Genomic DNA, 16,717 nt, shown 5'->3' with positions numbered 1-16,717 from the left:
TGCCAGGATTACAAAGAGGAGATTTGTAGCTGATAAGTCTTTCTGCTAGTTTGGGCAGCTAAATCCCACATAGAATAGGTTTTCTGTATTCATTTTTACTAGCCTGACAAACCTATGACTGAGTGTTGTTTTTAAAAAAAATCCCTCCTTGGTTCATTCAGTACATTAACTAGCTCTTCAATGCCATCTCAGTCAACGTCATAGGTGATCATATTATCATTAGCATTAGTAATTAAGAGTATTGATGGAAAGGGGCAATTTTCTAGTTGAATATTCTGCAGCACACTGTTTTGAGTATGTTTAATTATACAATAATAAGGAGGAAGTTTATTCATAACTTATTTTGGGCCCTTTATTAAAACACTTTATTAAAAATGAAAAAGGTTTCCAAGGAAGGCATGCAGGGATAAGTAATAACACTGGCATTGAACTACGCACAGAAAATAAGAATTATTTATATAAAAGAAATCCAACAAACGAAATTCCCCAGTGGATTCTGTGGCATCCCTCTCAGATAAATTCCAGCGGCTTGGCAATGAATATCCTTCATGGCCAAGGCCACCAAACAGGATAGCCCAGCAGCTCTTGACAACCGGACTCCTGAACTGTCCCTCCCGGCTTTCTTCCCAGTCCTGCTGGGCAAAACAGATGCCAACAGTATGGAAACATTATTCCTCCGCTTCTTCTAATTTAGCACATTGCAAGAGAGGTGAAATCACCGTTAGGTGCTTGTGCTATTTTTGTTAATGTTCTTACATGAAAACTGGATTTTTGACAATAACTATAATGATAAAAACCTCCCAAACCTCAGGAATCATATTGAGCTCCACACTGTATTTCAACGTCTTGCTTGGGCCTCCAAATTGGCCAATTTGTAATAACAAAGCACATATAATTCTGAGAGGGCAGGAAAAGGTGGTGATTTAAAAATGTGGCTTTAAATCCCAATTCTGCCACTTAGTAGCCATGTGACCTAGGGCAGCACCTTTAACCCCTCTAAGCCTCAGTGTCCCCATCCATAAAGTGGGATAATGTGCCCATAAACAACAATAATAATTGTTGTCAGAACTAGATGAGATCCACAGAAAACACTTATGTCAGCTGCTATTAAATAGGAAATATTTAATGAAGTTATATTTTTAGCATTTGAATACAGAAAATATCCTGTTTGGACTTTGCTATCTATGTCTCTAGACCACCTGCTTTTATGACGGAGTGCTATATATTCTTTATTTTATGTCTTCCTTTTTCATTTTTAAAATTTTTATTTATTTATTTTTTAAGATTTTATTTATTTATGTGACAGAGAGACAGCCAGCGAGAGAGGGAACACAGCAGAGGAGTGGGAGAGGAAGAAGCAGGCTCCCAGTGGAGGAGCCCGATATGGGACTCCATCCCAGAACGCCAGGATCACGCCCTGAGCCGAAGGCAGACGCTTAAGGACTGCACTACCCAGGCGCCCCTATGTCTTTCTTTTTTAAAACAATTTATTTATTTACTTCAGAGAGAGAGAGAGAGAGAGAGAGAGAGAGCACAAGCCTGTGCAGTGGTTGGTCGGCTGCAGAGGGAGAGAGAATCCCAAGCAGACTCTTCAGTGAGCATAGAACCCTATGTAAGGTACTATCTCAGGACCCTGAGATCATAACCTGAGCTGAAACCAAGAGTCAGACACTTAACTGACTGCCCCACCCAGGCACCTCTATGTTATGCTTTTCCTATTTCATTGTTTTAAGGAAGCCTTTCTCTGATGGAATAATAATGACAATGGTGGTTAATGTTTATCAAAGTCTTTAGCTAAAAAATATAAATCTAGATCCTCCTTGTCAACTCCCCAAATCTATGTTGATATTATACTTGAAATTCCAAATTTGAAAACTTCTATCTGTCCTATACAAGAAAGTGGACATTTTTTGGTTTTGTTTTGTTTTTGTTTTTCCCACAGTTGTTATTTCAACAGCAGATGGCGTTAGAAACCCAGGCCCTGGGAGAGAATCAGGATCCAATGAATTGGCCGCCCTTAACTATGCCCTCGTTCTCTGCAGCCTCAGCATGTTTGCAACACTGATTAATTTTTGGCAATCCTTAAAAGTTTGCTGTGATGACACCTTTTATACTTTCAACTCTACACATGTAAGGAAGAAAGATTACAAGGCCTAGGGAAGGATGTCTTATCAAGTAAGGAAATGGAAAAAAGAAGCAGTAGGCCAGTGGAAAAGGGGCTATGGAAAATAAGCTGACAGCTCCACTAGGAGCAGAGGTGGAAATTGCAGGGACGTGAGGAGAAATGAAAAGCAAACACATGGTGTGAACTACAGGAATCATAAGCTCTGGCATTATCTGCTGTTCTGATTGATTCCTAATGCGTCCTCTGAGGTTTAAGCTCTGAAGGTCCCTCCTCCCCCTGGAGATGAAAGGAGCGGTCTGTAAACTCCCTTCTTCCTTCCAAGCAGCTAGGATCACTCAGCAGGTGACGTAGCAACAAAAGAAAGGCTGAGACTCTCATCCAGAGCTTTCTCACCCAAGAGACGAGTCTGTCTTTATTGCACTAGAAATCACAAGAAAAATATTTTGAGAAGAGACAGGAGGAAATTTGATTTTTTCCTAAGCATTTCTAAAAATCACCTAGTTGCTTGTCTTTTAATTTTCCTGTATTCTCCCTAAATAAACTTTTAGCTAGCAGGAGAGCAAATTAAAGAAGAGGGCAATAACTATATATATTTCTTAATACATTCTAAAGATACACAAAAATCCTCTCCACTTAACCCAACTTGCCCCCCTGTTTTGGTGAAATCACTTACATTTCTGTGGTTAACAAAGGTTCATATTTGTGACCAGTGACTCCAGCAAATAACAACCTGAATAAAGCTTCTCTTTCAAGTCTGAAAGTAGTTCAGCATACCAGACCCCCCTTGGTTACTCTGGGAAACACTGCTTAGCACTGCTTTTGAGGATCAGGGTAAGGAAATGTGTTGGACAGACTTCAGGGTAAGGAAAGAAGTTGAACATTCATACTGATTATGAATCCTAAAGGATGGCTGGGTCTGTGAGTGCGTGGGTAGAGACGACCCAAGCCACTGCCTTTGAGGGCCAGCTGTCTAGAGCCCAGCGGTCCGTTAGGCCTCACATATGGAAATATTCTTAGAAGTTCAGAAGCCAAACATTTCTTCTTCAAAACTCATTAAACTATTCAATGTTAGAGTTGGAAGGAATCTAAGACATTGATGATTTAACTCAACCTGCTCGCTTTGCTTATGAAGTAACTGAGATCTGCTCAAAATCGCATGGTAAGAGCTGGCAGACTTGAACCTAGAACCCAGATTTCCTGTTTCTCAAGTCAATAATGCTTGTACTTTCTACAGTGACCATGTGTTTTGGAACTGAATATCTGGGTATTTAGACTAAGAAGACTATTTTAAGTCAGCATCATCCTGAAAAATCTGAAGCACAGTAGCTATAAAAAAGCTTTTCCTATCAAGGTAAAAGGAGTTGGGCAGAGAACAAGAGAGCCAATGATTCCAGCCAAGGTTCTGTTCCCAGAGTTCTGTTTCCTTGGAAAGCACATCTGTTTAGGCCCTACATGGGAACACCAGAGGTTTCCTGGCCCCAGTGGTGCCATGGTCTCAAGAGCCCAGAGGTCTTAGAGTGTGGAGAGGGGGTCTCTTGTGTCAAACAGAAGTTCATGGCTATTCCTATCAAGATAGGCCTGTCCCTCTAAGAAAGAATGACAATGATATCAACACAGAACAGTTAACCTGAGAGGATGGGTTTCCCCTAGACATATCTGGTTATAGACACAGATGCTTCTTGGTTATCCTTTGGATACTCTGAGACTTCTCTACTTGGGAGAGATATTTAGTTAGGGTCAATTAGACAAACGATCTAACTTTGTACAGAATTCCTTCTATAGTCTCACTGAGGATGGCTCTCTAGTTTCTTGTTGAGTGCTACTTGTAGAGGGTGGTCCACAGCCTCCGGGGCAGCTATTCCACTGAGGTGAAAATGCCGGTTAGTAGAAATCTGCCTCTATGACGTTGCTCAAAGGATCTTGTAAGGTGAGATAAAGCTAAGAGTACGCCCTCTAGTGGGTGAAAGGACGCTATTTGGGAGCTGAAGAGACTTCCTCCTTGCAGTGTTAGCCAAGTACTTTAGGTTTTGGCACATGATTTCCCTTTTTTTTAAACCTCTGCCTTGTTCCCAATACATTCCTCAAAGTTCAATTTGTGTCACCCCACCCCCCATCCCCAACACACACACCAGAAGCCTACCTGGTTTCCCAGAGGCAATCGCTTTTAACCATTTTGGTTTTAATTCTCGTGGTTACCTCCGCATTGTTAAAAATATGCTTACAAGAGAGCCTTTCTTTAAATTCTATTTTGTTCCCAGAATTACTTCTGCTTGCATGAGTCTAGTTTTCTCTGCGCATGCGTGTTTTAATCTTGTTTTTGTTATTCTGTGGATTTTGTTAAACTATTTGGTCACTTGTAGCTTGCTGTGGATATTCAAGAGTGAAATAGGAGAAAGGCTGCAGGGGATGCTGCAGGTAAGGGCAAGGCTTTTCCACTGACAGGCTTCAGGTTAGGTAAGCAAACCCGAAAACTGTCTCCGTAACTGGCTCTGCCGTATGGGCCACATGCAAACTAGCTTATCTCGGTGCATCAGAAGAAATTCTATTTCTTTAGAGAAGAGCCTTCATTTTCTGACTGGTGCTAAGTCCTTGCCTGGCAGCTGTTCTGTGTCGGGCGTGTGTACGCTGAGTGGGGGCATCCTCAGTCCTATTCTCAGACTTGGCGCTCAGTACCATCTGCTGTCACTATTCTGAAGTCTCTGAATTTCCTGGGCTCTGCCAGGCTCTGCCACCTCCTGAGCCGGAGGCCCCTGCCTGCAATGCTGCTGCACTGTGGTGGGCCTTTTTTGTGGGTGGCGTCCCTGGAAACAGAACCCTAGGAGACGGCATTTACGTACAACGCAGCAGCCCTGCCTCCGTGGGTGATCGAAGGCTGAGGTTGCTTTGTTCTGTTTGGCCCATCTGCTTTCCGTCCTCCAGAAGTGTGAAGGAAGCTTTTGGCCTTCGATGCCTCTCCCACTTCCTTTATCATTATGGGACTGTCCCTTTTTTTATTTTTTCAGTGTCCTTTTAATGGGGTGCCAGGAGGAAGAAGAGGTGAAGGTGTGGTGGGCTGTAGCTGTCAACTTGAACCTGAAGCAAGGAGATCACACTGTGAATGGGGATGTTATTCTGCCTCCTAATGCCTGGCACGGTTAAAGAGGATTCACATATCGATTTAAGAAGCAGCAGTAACTCTAGGTGGAGGCTCGATTAGACAGTTTTGTTGTCTTCATGGATCAAATTAACTGGAAATCTGAAATATTCCCACTTATTTTATGTCAAGTAAACAGCAACTTAGGTGAAAAATATATAAGCATAAGGACTTTTAAAGTACATTCATTTAAAAAATATCCTAAGTAGTTGCTTTTCATGAAAGCATTAGGAAGGACAGTTTTGAAACAATGAAATTTCCAATTTCAGCTGATTGCCTCCACTCAGCAGTATAACACCTTAATGGGCATCCTGCTAAAGAGCCATTGGCCTATGCAAAGTGAAAAATGACTTTCCCACTATGTGCTCAGTGACAATGACTGTATGCCACATTATCTCTCTATTTGTTGGCCAGCTGGGCACATATAGCATGAATTTTAGTGTTCTGAACCTTATAGAGAATTACGGAGCTATCTCCTAAATATTCCAGCAATGCAACATTATTTCTACCTCCAATATCTTATTTTATATCCAGAAATGTTTTACATATATATATGTATATGTGTGTGTGTGTATATATATATATATATATATATATATATATATGTGTGTGTGTGTGTGTGTGTGTGTATAAAATATGGATATACATATATATTTAATAACAAATGTTCAGTGTGGGTCTTCAAACTAATCTAGGCTATAAAAGTTCTTTTTTCTCAGAATACTTGGACTAAGTATATATTCAGCTAGTACTTACTGAGGGTCTAATATGTACCTGCTACTTCTGCAGAAAGCTAGTGTGTCCTGTGCTATTCCCCCCCTCTTGGCTAAGGAGAAAACTCATGCCTAGAGAGGGGAAGGCTTCTGCTTAAGACTGACAACAACAGATGGCAGAGAGCCCAGGATTCAAAACCAATTCATTGATTCCAGATTCAGTTTTCTTCCATGACTGCAAGGAACACAATATTTTTCGTAGTGTATGATTCACTAAATACAAGGCAAAATGCTTTACATCAGTTAAAACAATGGATCATAGCTGAGAATACCATTTTTAAAAGATTTTACTTATTTATTTGAGAGAGAGAGAGAGAGAGAGGAGAGAGAGAGATCATGAGCAGGAGGGAGGGGAAGAGGGAGAGGCAGACTCCCCACTGAGCAGGGAGCCCAATGCAGGACTCATCCCAGGATGCTGGGATCATGACCTGAGCCAAAGGCAGATGCTTAACTGACTGAGCTGCCCAGGTGCCTGACCATTTTTGGTTTTAGAAAAAGAGTTACCCTTGGCACAAAAACAGACACATAGACCAATGGAACAGAATAGAGAGCCCAGAAATGGACCCTCGGCTCTTTGGGCAACTAATATTTGATAAAGCAGGAAAAAACATCCGGTGGGGAAAAGACAGTCTCTTCAATAAATGGTGCTGGGAAAATTGGACAGCTACATGCAAGAGAATGAAACTTGACCACTATCTCACACCATACACAAAAATAAACTCCAAATGGATGAAAGACCTCGATGTGAGACAGGAATCCATCAAAATTCTAGAGGAGAACATAGGCAACAACCTCTACGACATCGGCCAAAGCAACCTTTTTCATGACACATCCCCAAAGGCAAGAGAAACAAAAGATAAAATGAATTTATGGGACTTCATCAAGATTAAAAGTTTCTGCACAGCCAAGGAAACAGTCAGAAAAACTAAGAGGCAGCCCACGGAATGGGAGAATATATTTGCAAATGACACTACAGATAAAGGACTGGTATCCAAGATCTACAAAGAACTTCTCAAACTCAATACACGAGAAACAAATAAACAAATCAAAAAATGGGCAGAAGATATGAACAGACACTTTTCCAATGAAGACATACAAATGGCTAACAGACACATGAAAAAATGTTCAAAATCATTAGCCATCAAGGAAATTCAAATCAAAACCACACTGAGATACCACCTTACGCCAGTTAGAATGGCAAAAATAGACAAGGCAAGAAACAACAATTGTTGGAGAGGATGTGGAGAAAGGGGATCCCTCCTACATTGTTGGTGGGAATGCAAGTTGGTACAACCACTCTGGAAAACAGTGTGGAGGTCCCTTAAAAAGTTAAAAATTGAGCTACCCTATGATCCAGCCATTGCACTACTGGGTATTTACCCCAAAGATACAGACGTAGTGAAGAGAAGGGCCATATGCACCCCAATGTTCATAGCAGCTCTGTCCACAATAGCTAAATCATGGAAGGAGCCACGATGCCCTTCAACAGATGACTGGATTAAGAAGTTGTAATCAGAAGGGGGAATGAAACATGTGAGACTATGGACTATGAGAAACAAACTGAGGACTTTAGAGGGGAGGGGGGTGGGGGAATGGGATAGACCGGTGATGGGTAGTAAGGAGGGCACGTATTGCATGATGCACTGGGTGTTATACACAACTAATGAATCATCGAGCCTTACATCGGAAACCGGGGATGTACTGTATGGTGACCAACATAATATAATAAAAAAATCATTAAAATAAAAAAAAAAAGAAAAAGAGTTACCCTTGTATTAGGAAGTCAGGGGAAGGATTTTGTATTTTTTGTCTCATCTTAGCAGAGAATTAGAATTAGTGATTGTGGTTATCACAGATGTCATTGCACTAAAGTGGAAAGTAGTGCAAAAGGATAAAAAAATATTTATTGGCTAATCGCTAATCAGCTTCTGAAAGTAAGAAGGAAAAGATTTGGAAATGGCTTAAGAAGAAAATGCCATTATTTATACTAGCTGGAAGAAATCTTCTCTGTGTTAATGACCAATATGTGGACCGACAGCCATTCTGTGCCCTGCCAAGGGAAGTCTTCATAAGGCACAAAGAAGGTGAAGTAGAGACCAGTGGGCAGCTCAGTCCCCACACCCTCACCTCTACCGCAAACAGCTCAGCTATCTAGCATGTACATGGATCTCCAGAGCTACTCCAAATGGTGGGTTATTAGCTCTGTTTAATGATTTCTAGGCTTAGAGTCAGTTCTGATTCTTTATCACTTTGAAATGGAAGCCCCAGGAAGTTCTTCACTGTGTCTGACATATCCTGAATGGTGTGACTAGTGCTCTCCAGCTCAATAAAGCCTTTTCATGCTGCAGTGCTGTACTGGAGAGTTTATTTTGATTTCAAATTCAAACTGTGCTTTCTAGGTAGGTGTCCTTGGGAAAATTACTTAACCTCTTTGAGAATCAAGATTCAGAAAAAAGGATACCTATTTTATATGACTATTTGGGAAATAAAATTAGAGAAGATAGATAGATGGATGAGGAGAGAGAGAGAATGAAAACATACCAGGTACCTAATAAGCACTTGATAAATGTTAGTTTCTTTTCTCTTCCCTTGAAGGAATATCCACAAATTTGAACTATTTTATTCCCAACAGTTGCACATTTTGAACGTAATCAATCTCTTTAATGATGAGCTCCCTTCTTCAAATCCTAACCCTGTCAAGGATTCCTTGATAGAATGCTGTCCCAGTCCTTTGTTAACTGTGGATGTCCTCTCCTTTCCTGTTCCACACGTCTGATTTAACATGCAGAATTCAAAACTGATCACTGTCCTTTGGAGAAAGTGACCAGCAAGTTTTGTGGAATAGTTTTTCTAAGCTAGGACACTTTCCAGAAAGAAGAAATCGACAGGGGTGGCATGGAGGGTGCACTCACAAGGCCAACACACCTGCACTCCAGGTGTTGACTGATGAACACTCTTAAGTGCAACTGGAGAATGTTCCCAGGCTGGGGAGACTATTTCCTCCTATGTTTATGTGGTGTCTTTGTCTTAAACTTTCTGAGATACATACACCAGAAATATAAGAGCGTTTCTTATTCTGGTCCTATATTCTTCCCTTTCGAGCTGAGGATAAGCCAATATGTAGAAAAGGCTTATGTTATTCTTTAATGTGTTTAATGAGCTTTAAGTATCATCTTGGTAATTAAAATACTTTTATATATAAATATTAGCAGTGAAGCAATGAAGCAAACTCAGTGATTTAGATTGCTTCCTCAAATGATTATTACCTATGTATATAGGAATATGTCTCTCCAAAGCACAGAGATGAACCCATTCCTGACTGTTCTAATGAATCCTTATTTAATATAAATGCAAAATGCTTCTGCCTGATAAATTAGGTATATGTTATGTGGAACAATAACAGCAATGAACGTTATACTATACTATAGCAAACACACATATTATGCCAGTACTATTATAAAAAATAATATATATAACTTTCGTTCTTGAGAGAAAGTCTGTTAAGTATGTACATTTTACAGATGAGGAAATTTAGGCATATAAAAACAAAAAACACACAAAAAAACCAAGCAACTTGCTGTCACACAGCTAGTAAATTCCTGAGCCCAGATTTAAACTCAGGGAGTCTGGCTACGATCCAGAATCTAGACCACCTTAAATATTACTACAGAACCAAATGTTGTGACATATCGATTGATAATGTCCTATGCCTTTTTTTTTAATGGACTAGAACAAATGTTAAAATGAGGATACTGTCCTGTTGAGAAAAAAGTTACTTAATTCTCCAGAGCTAAATTCATATTTAGCCTACCATTCCTATCTCTCTGTTTTTATTTGTTTTCTAGAGGAACCAAAGTGGTTTGATGTTCTTTACCATCACAAACAGAAGAGGAGGGCAACCAGGGGAAGGAGGTGTCCTTTCAGGGAGGGTGCAGTGCTCACGGAGAGGCCACATTCCTTTTGCTCACTTTTTCCCTATAGGTTTGGGGACTTGCAAGGTATTTCCTTAGCTGAGGGCAGGAAAGGACACTCTATGAAAAGTATTTACAATATTTATGTTCTTCTAAAAGTTAAGACTAATATCTCTCTCCCAGGTGGATGACCATTTAGCCATGGAGTCTGCTGCTTTGCCCTATTGCTACCCAGGATAGAAAAGAACCATGGGGACAGAAGACAAGAAGGTCAGCCAGGGAGAAAAGAGGTAAGGACTGTCCCTGGTAAGCTCCACCTGAGGGGGAAGAAAGATGGCTGCTGCTTGGCTTGCAAGCCTCAGATTTGAAGCTGCTGAGGACAGATAAGACATGGGACTCTGGGCATGGGAGATTGTTATGGTTCAGGCAGTGGTGAGAACAGGGGAGGGCACAGTGTGCTATTGCTAGGGCTTCTGTGGAAGAGACAGCTGGGTCTCCCAGGGGATCACTTAGCTGGAGGAGCTGTGGGAGTCTCCCAACATTGGTGCATGTTTGGTTATCCACACATTCAGGCTATATCACCAGAGATAACCAAGAGAAAGGGAACAGCCACAGTAGAATGGTGAGGAAGTACCACATCCTGTTTCCTTTTTTTTTTTTTTTTTGCCCCAATACTACCAGAGGAGAAATCTAAGAGAAAGGACCATCTAGAGGGATGGTATGAGAGACAGAGTGGATCATATCCCTGTCAACTCCAGAACACTCTGGTGGAACCCAAGTCCTAATTATGTTAGAAGGAGGGGCAGAGGTCTGAATAAAACATAAAATTTTAAAATAGAAAGGACTAATAAATAATAAAGTTAGGGATTTGAATTGAAATGCCATTAAGGAAGCCTACACGTCATTGAGAAATAGGGTTGAAACAAAACTGGTAACAGATATTGGAGAAGTAAAATGACTTAATTTTTATACATCAATCAATTAAATGTTCTCAATTAAACCAGATATAATTATAAAACAAGTGGAGGGAAATATTAACCCTTTCCCCCCAGCCCCTCCAGGTTTTATCTGATTGGGGAATTCAGAAATACAAAATACTAAGTCCCCTACATGTAAGCCTGCCCAGCCAACATCTCCATTCTTTTTTTTTTAAGATTCATTTATTTATTTTAGAGAGAGAGAACGAGCAAGAGAGAGTGCAAATGGGAGGAGAGGACCACTGAGCGTAGAGCCTGACACAGGGCTGGATCTCACAACCCAGAGACCATGACCTGAACCAAAATCAAGAGTTGGACACTTGACCTACTGAGCCACCCAGGCACCCGCAAAATCTGCATTCTTATCTCCTGCCCCACTGCTTCACATAGCCTAGGCGAATCTCTGAATCCTTTAATGGCCTTATGCCACCTCATGCTCATGTGTTCATGTTTTTGCACATGCCCTTTCTTCTGCTCAGAGTACCCTTCCTTCCAGTGTCTGTGGGGGCAAATATCCACAGGTGCTTCAGTTCTTAGCTCCAGAGTTATGTCTTCTCTGAAACCATCCTGACCTGCTTTCCCTTCCCTCTTTGATGACCATTCTCAGTCAGGTGTCCTTCCTGGATCTTCCATTAATCCCTAACATGCATCTCCTTTGTGATGCTTACACTGGATGCAAGTATGTGTCTGTATTTCTGCCACTCCCAACAAACAATGAGCCCTCTGAAGGGAAAGAAGAGATCTTATTTGACTTGTTAAACATAGTACCTAGCACAGTACTTGGCATATAATATAAGTTTATAGATATTTGCTAACAGAAGGAAGGAAGAAAGGAAAAAAGGAAAGGAAGGAAGGAAGAAAATTTCTTTATGCCCTAGTGATGAGGCTGCAGTTTAGTTTAAGAGAAGTATTATTAGTATTATTATTATTCTTATCTTACCCTTCGAGGGAGATGGCCCGTTGGAGAGTCACCGAAGGCTGGCGGGTTGCAGTGCTGTGTTGAGAATGGCTGCACAAAAGAAAGAAAAAACAAACACAGATCATTTATTTAAAATGTCTTTGCACATTCTAATCAGTCCTATTGTCAAGAAAAGAAACAATCTTGAAAGAAATACAGTAGAGATTAAATGTTCTTTGGTGATAAGTAGAATCATCCACCAAAATCTGGTACTCTATCAGATAAAGGGTTAATATTTCCTTATAATTTGATTTCAGCATGTATTATTCAAAAGTAACCTTGAAATGACAAAAAGACATGAAAAGAAACAAAAATATTTGGAAGAGGTAATTTTCATAATTTCATTATGATACAGTGTATTACTTTTCAAATGAAGAACATTTTTATAACACATTTTTAAACAGTGGATTTGAAAAATGGAGAAGTATTTAATTAGTATAAGTTTTCATATTAGTTCACACTTGCAACACTTTCTTGTAAAATTAATAATAATTCAGCTGTTGGATGAACACAAAAACTCAAAAAACAAGACCTCTGGTTGCATGCCAACCTTAGAATTTAATGTAAATCCATATTTTGTTTTGGTTGCATGGTAATACGACTGATTTTACAGATAAGCAGTTGAAATAAAAATGATAATGTTTATCATTCACTGAGCACTCATATTGCTTGAATCCCTTTTCTAAGTTTGTTTACTTCTCTCAATCCTATGAGCTACACAGTGTCCCCCTAACAGGTGAAGAAACTAAGGTATGGAGAGGTTTAAAAGATTGTCCCAAGTCATGTGGTAAATACCTGTGCTTGAGATAGCATCTAAACTGTCTGATTCAAGAGCCATTATTCTTAACCATCATGTTATATCATCTCCCAAATGGTGACAATTTTTCAGATTTGTAAGAATGTGTTTTGCAGTCTCAGAATACTCTTCAATTAGAGGTTCATCTGAGATATGTACAATAATAATCCAGCACCAAAAAGTAATGCTTTGTGGATTTCCCATGTGTTAAAATGTATGATAAAATTGTGTTTCAGTGTATAATTTTAGTTTGTAGTACTGATTTAATATCTTATAATATCTTGTAATATTAGTTACAGATGTGTATATATGTATATGTATACACACATATACATATACATATATACACACACAGACACACACACAGGTTATAAAGGCCTATATACACAAATATATGAATAAAAAGAAACCCAAGTCAGATGTTTGCAGAACATTAGACACCTTCACACAACTCCACAACTTCTCAGCACATACTTCTGAAAACATGGACATTGTCACAGAGAGCCAAGCTGTAGGCTCCAGATTTTCATCCAGAACTTCAGTCATTATGGATGAGAAGTGGTATCCCTCTGTGAATACCATTTAGTTGTGACATGATGACATTTATCTGTGGTTGAGGGAGCAGAATTTGGGCACTGTAGCTAAAAACTAGAAAATGTTTTTTAAGTTAAGGACTGTGCCCCTCTGTTTCCTGGCATACTTCATAGTGTCGAGCATGATACAGGTTCCCTGAACATGTTTGACTGACAGTGGAAAAGCAGCATAGCGTTCAGAAGCTGGACCCTGTAGCCAGATGCCTGAGTTAAAATCACAGCTCCACCGCCTGGACCAATGTGACCTTCCTCAAGTGATCTACAGCTCTCTGTGTGTTAGTTTCTCACCTGTGAGATCAGGATAGTAATAGTACTTTCCTCCTGCGATTGTTATAAGGATTCAGTGAATACAATGTTTAAAACAGTGTCTGTTCCTTCAACAGATGACTGGATTAAGAAGTTGTGGTCCATATATACAATGGAATATTACTCAGCTCTCAGAAAGAATGAGTTCTCAACATTTGCTGCAACATGGATGGCACTGGAGGAGATAATGCTAAGTGAAATAAGTCAAGCAGAGAAAGACAATTATCATATGATTTCTCTCATCTATGGAACATAAGAACTAGGAAGATCGGTAGGGGAAGAAAGGGATAAAGAAAAGGGGGGTAATCAGAAGGGGGAATGAAGCATGAGAGACTATGGACTCTGAGAAACAAACTGAGGGCTTCAGAGGGGAGGGGGGTGGGGGAATGGGATAGGCTGGTGATGGGTAGTAAGGAGGGCACGTATTGCATGGTGCACTGGGTGTTATACGCAACTAATGAATCATCGAACTTTACATCAGAAACCAGGGATGTACTGTACGGTGACTAACATAGTAAAAAAACATAAAAAAAAAAACACCAGTGTCTGTTATATGGTAAAAGCTATAAAAGTGTTTGTTAAATAAACTAATATGATTTAGCAGAATGTGTATTTTAACATATTTAGCACTAAATAATAATAATTACTTATAGTCAGTTCCACAAGCTGTGTATTTTTGAGTATAATAAAAATTTGGTAATCAATATTAAATTAAAATATATTTTCTATTGTAAAAACATAAAATTATTGAAAATCAAAATAAGAGAACGTTTAAAAAAATCGCATATAATTCCATCACCTGTCTCAGATGTTACAGAATTATCTAATTTAATTATTGTAGTTGTCCTGTAGGTATGTATGAGTAGACACATTTTATATATAAAAAAACAAAACACACAAAACTTATCAGAAATCAATAGCTTGCAAATATGGAGCCAGAATTCAAACTAAAGCCTATCTTGTTGCCAAGTGTGTGTGCTTTCCATGCTTTGTTGTTGACTCTCTATATGACAACATGTGCTTCATAAAGTTTTATATACACAGACCATATATAGCTTTATATCCAGCATTTGGTCATTATATTACAATCATTTCTTATAGGGTCTCCATAATTACTATTTCAGTGTTACATAATGTTACTTCCTCTGAAGATATATTTTATTTAACTGTTCTTTTGTGGTTAGATATTTGGGTTATTTCTACTGTTTTAATATTATAAATAATGCTTCATGAACATAATGATATCAATTACTTTTTCTTATTTGATAATTTTCTTTGACTATATTCCCCAAATGGAAACATTCACTAGGTTCTTGATTTATGTTATTAATTACTTTTCAAAAACTTTGAACCATTTTATTGCCTCTTGTGTATATATATATATATATATATTATGCACACATACACATATATATCTTCCATTTAATGTATTTTTAAATAATATAAAATATATATATATATACCAGTTTCACCAAAGTCTTATAGGCACTAACACTATAATTCAAAAACTTGATAACAAGTACAAAATGATACTTCAGATTTACTTGTATTTCTTCATTAGTGAAAATGACCATTTTTTTTCTATATGCTTACTTGTTAATTGTATTTATTTTGTTTAAACTGTTTAATCCTTTCCTTTACCATATATATTACACTGGTTTAGCTAGTACCAACAGTCCTTTTGGGTAAAGATCAATGATGCCTGCTAACCAAGATGAATGAGTAACTGGAATTTCCGATAGCTTCCTCACCATTAGCCTAGCTCATATAATTAAAACAAAGAAATATTCAGTAATCTCTCTTTACTTATCACTACCTACCTTAAACTATTCTACTCTAAATTACTCTAAATTATCGCAGTAATGTCCCTCTTAAAGTTTTAATGACACTTAAATTAAATGTGGAATATACCTTGAAGTGCACATAGAATTTGACTCCTTGTATATTACACATGCAAAGTCAGCCAGTTTCTCCTAATGTGTAAATTTTGAACAAACAGAGCCTTTTACAACGTGTAATTACCCTTTTACTTTACTAAGACAAATACAGTGAATTATTTGATAGTCAACACCTACAGACACAAGGGAATTTTTGTTTTTCCCTGATAGCAATGTGTAAGCAGGTCTTGAATGGGGAACACTTGCAGTGGGTGTTTGGAGCTACCAGATGGTGATAATAACTGGTATTTTTAAAAAAACACTGAACATCTTCTCCTTGGAACCAAGCCGGTTCTATGCATTCCATATTATTGACTGCGTAGACAGTATTGTTGCTAGTTCTACCATGACTAACAAATGACAGGTAACCACCACCTGGCCCTTTCAACTCCTCAGGCAGAGGCCAGCCAGATGGAATTCTGAGAACCACAGGAAGCAGCAGGGGAGGAAAGCACAGCTAAAATGTCAAGCTTTTAACACTGGAAAGCTAAGTGCTCAGAATATCTTGGTCTTAAAAAAGCCCAGTCGTATCAACAAATGGCCGTCATTCTCCTTCTATCATTTTCCTAGACACTGTTAAAGTCTATTCTGTAAAGCCTTCTATGATATGCTTCCTTCACCACCCCAGCGCAGTTGACACGCTGTTCTGTGCACCATCCTATCTTTTCCACACATCCAAAATAGCACCCAGGACTGAGAATCACCACCATTTATTTATATGACTTTTTTTTCCCACTGCTAAGTCATGTGTGTTTTCAGAGCAAGGAGAAAGGCTTATCCATTTGCACATTCTCAGCTCTGGGCTGATCCACAGAATATGCTTCATGAATGCCTTTCTGAATGATGAAAACCGTGGGCTGAGTTCCATCTACCTGTAAGACCCCATGCCCTGTCTCTTTCAAACTTCATAACAACATTGAGAGCTAGCCATTATGCCTGTTTTTGAAGGAAATTAAAGACCGAGGTCTCACGGCTAGTAGATAGCAAGAGCAGAACCCATGTTTGCTGGCTCTAAAGCACTTGTTCCTCTGAGACAAACAATGTTGCCTTATAGAAAGGTGAAAGCAAAGCTCTGTGTTTAGTTCAGGTAGAGGATCCCACACATATTGTTAGGAAATGCTGAATCTCACGGATTCAGTTTCGTTTTGTTTTGTATAAAATAGCACCCATTATTTTCACTGTATCTGTCCCACTTGCATGTCAGTGAC

General features: G+C 39.1%; 1 protein-coding gene across 9 annotated transcripts in view; it reads right to left on the bottom strand.

Moving 5' to 3' along the window:
• DLG2 (discs large MAGUK scaffold protein 2) overlaps nucleotides 1–16,717 on the bottom strand; it is a 1,159,208-nt gene that overhangs the window by 365,641 nt on the left and 776,850 nt on the right. For all 9 annotated transcript variants that reach the window (XM_040630955.1, XM_040630959.1, XM_008704379.2 and 6 more), the window contains one exon: nucleotides 11,860–11,928. In XM_040630955.1, coding sequence (XP_040486889.1) covers nucleotides 11,860–11,928 — 69 coding nt within the window. The remainder of the gene's footprint in view (nucleotides 1–11,859; nucleotides 11,929–16,717) is intronic.

The sequence above is a fragment of the Ursus maritimus genome, unplaced genomic scaffold (genome assembly GCF_017311325.1).
Source record: "Ursus maritimus isolate PB19 unplaced genomic scaffold, ASM1731132v1 scaffold_16, whole genome shotgun sequence".
In the NCBI taxonomy this organism is placed as follows: Eukaryota; Metazoa; Chordata; class Mammalia; order Carnivora; family Ursidae; genus Ursus; species Ursus maritimus.
This window is presented reverse-complemented; position numbering and strand designations above follow the sequence as displayed.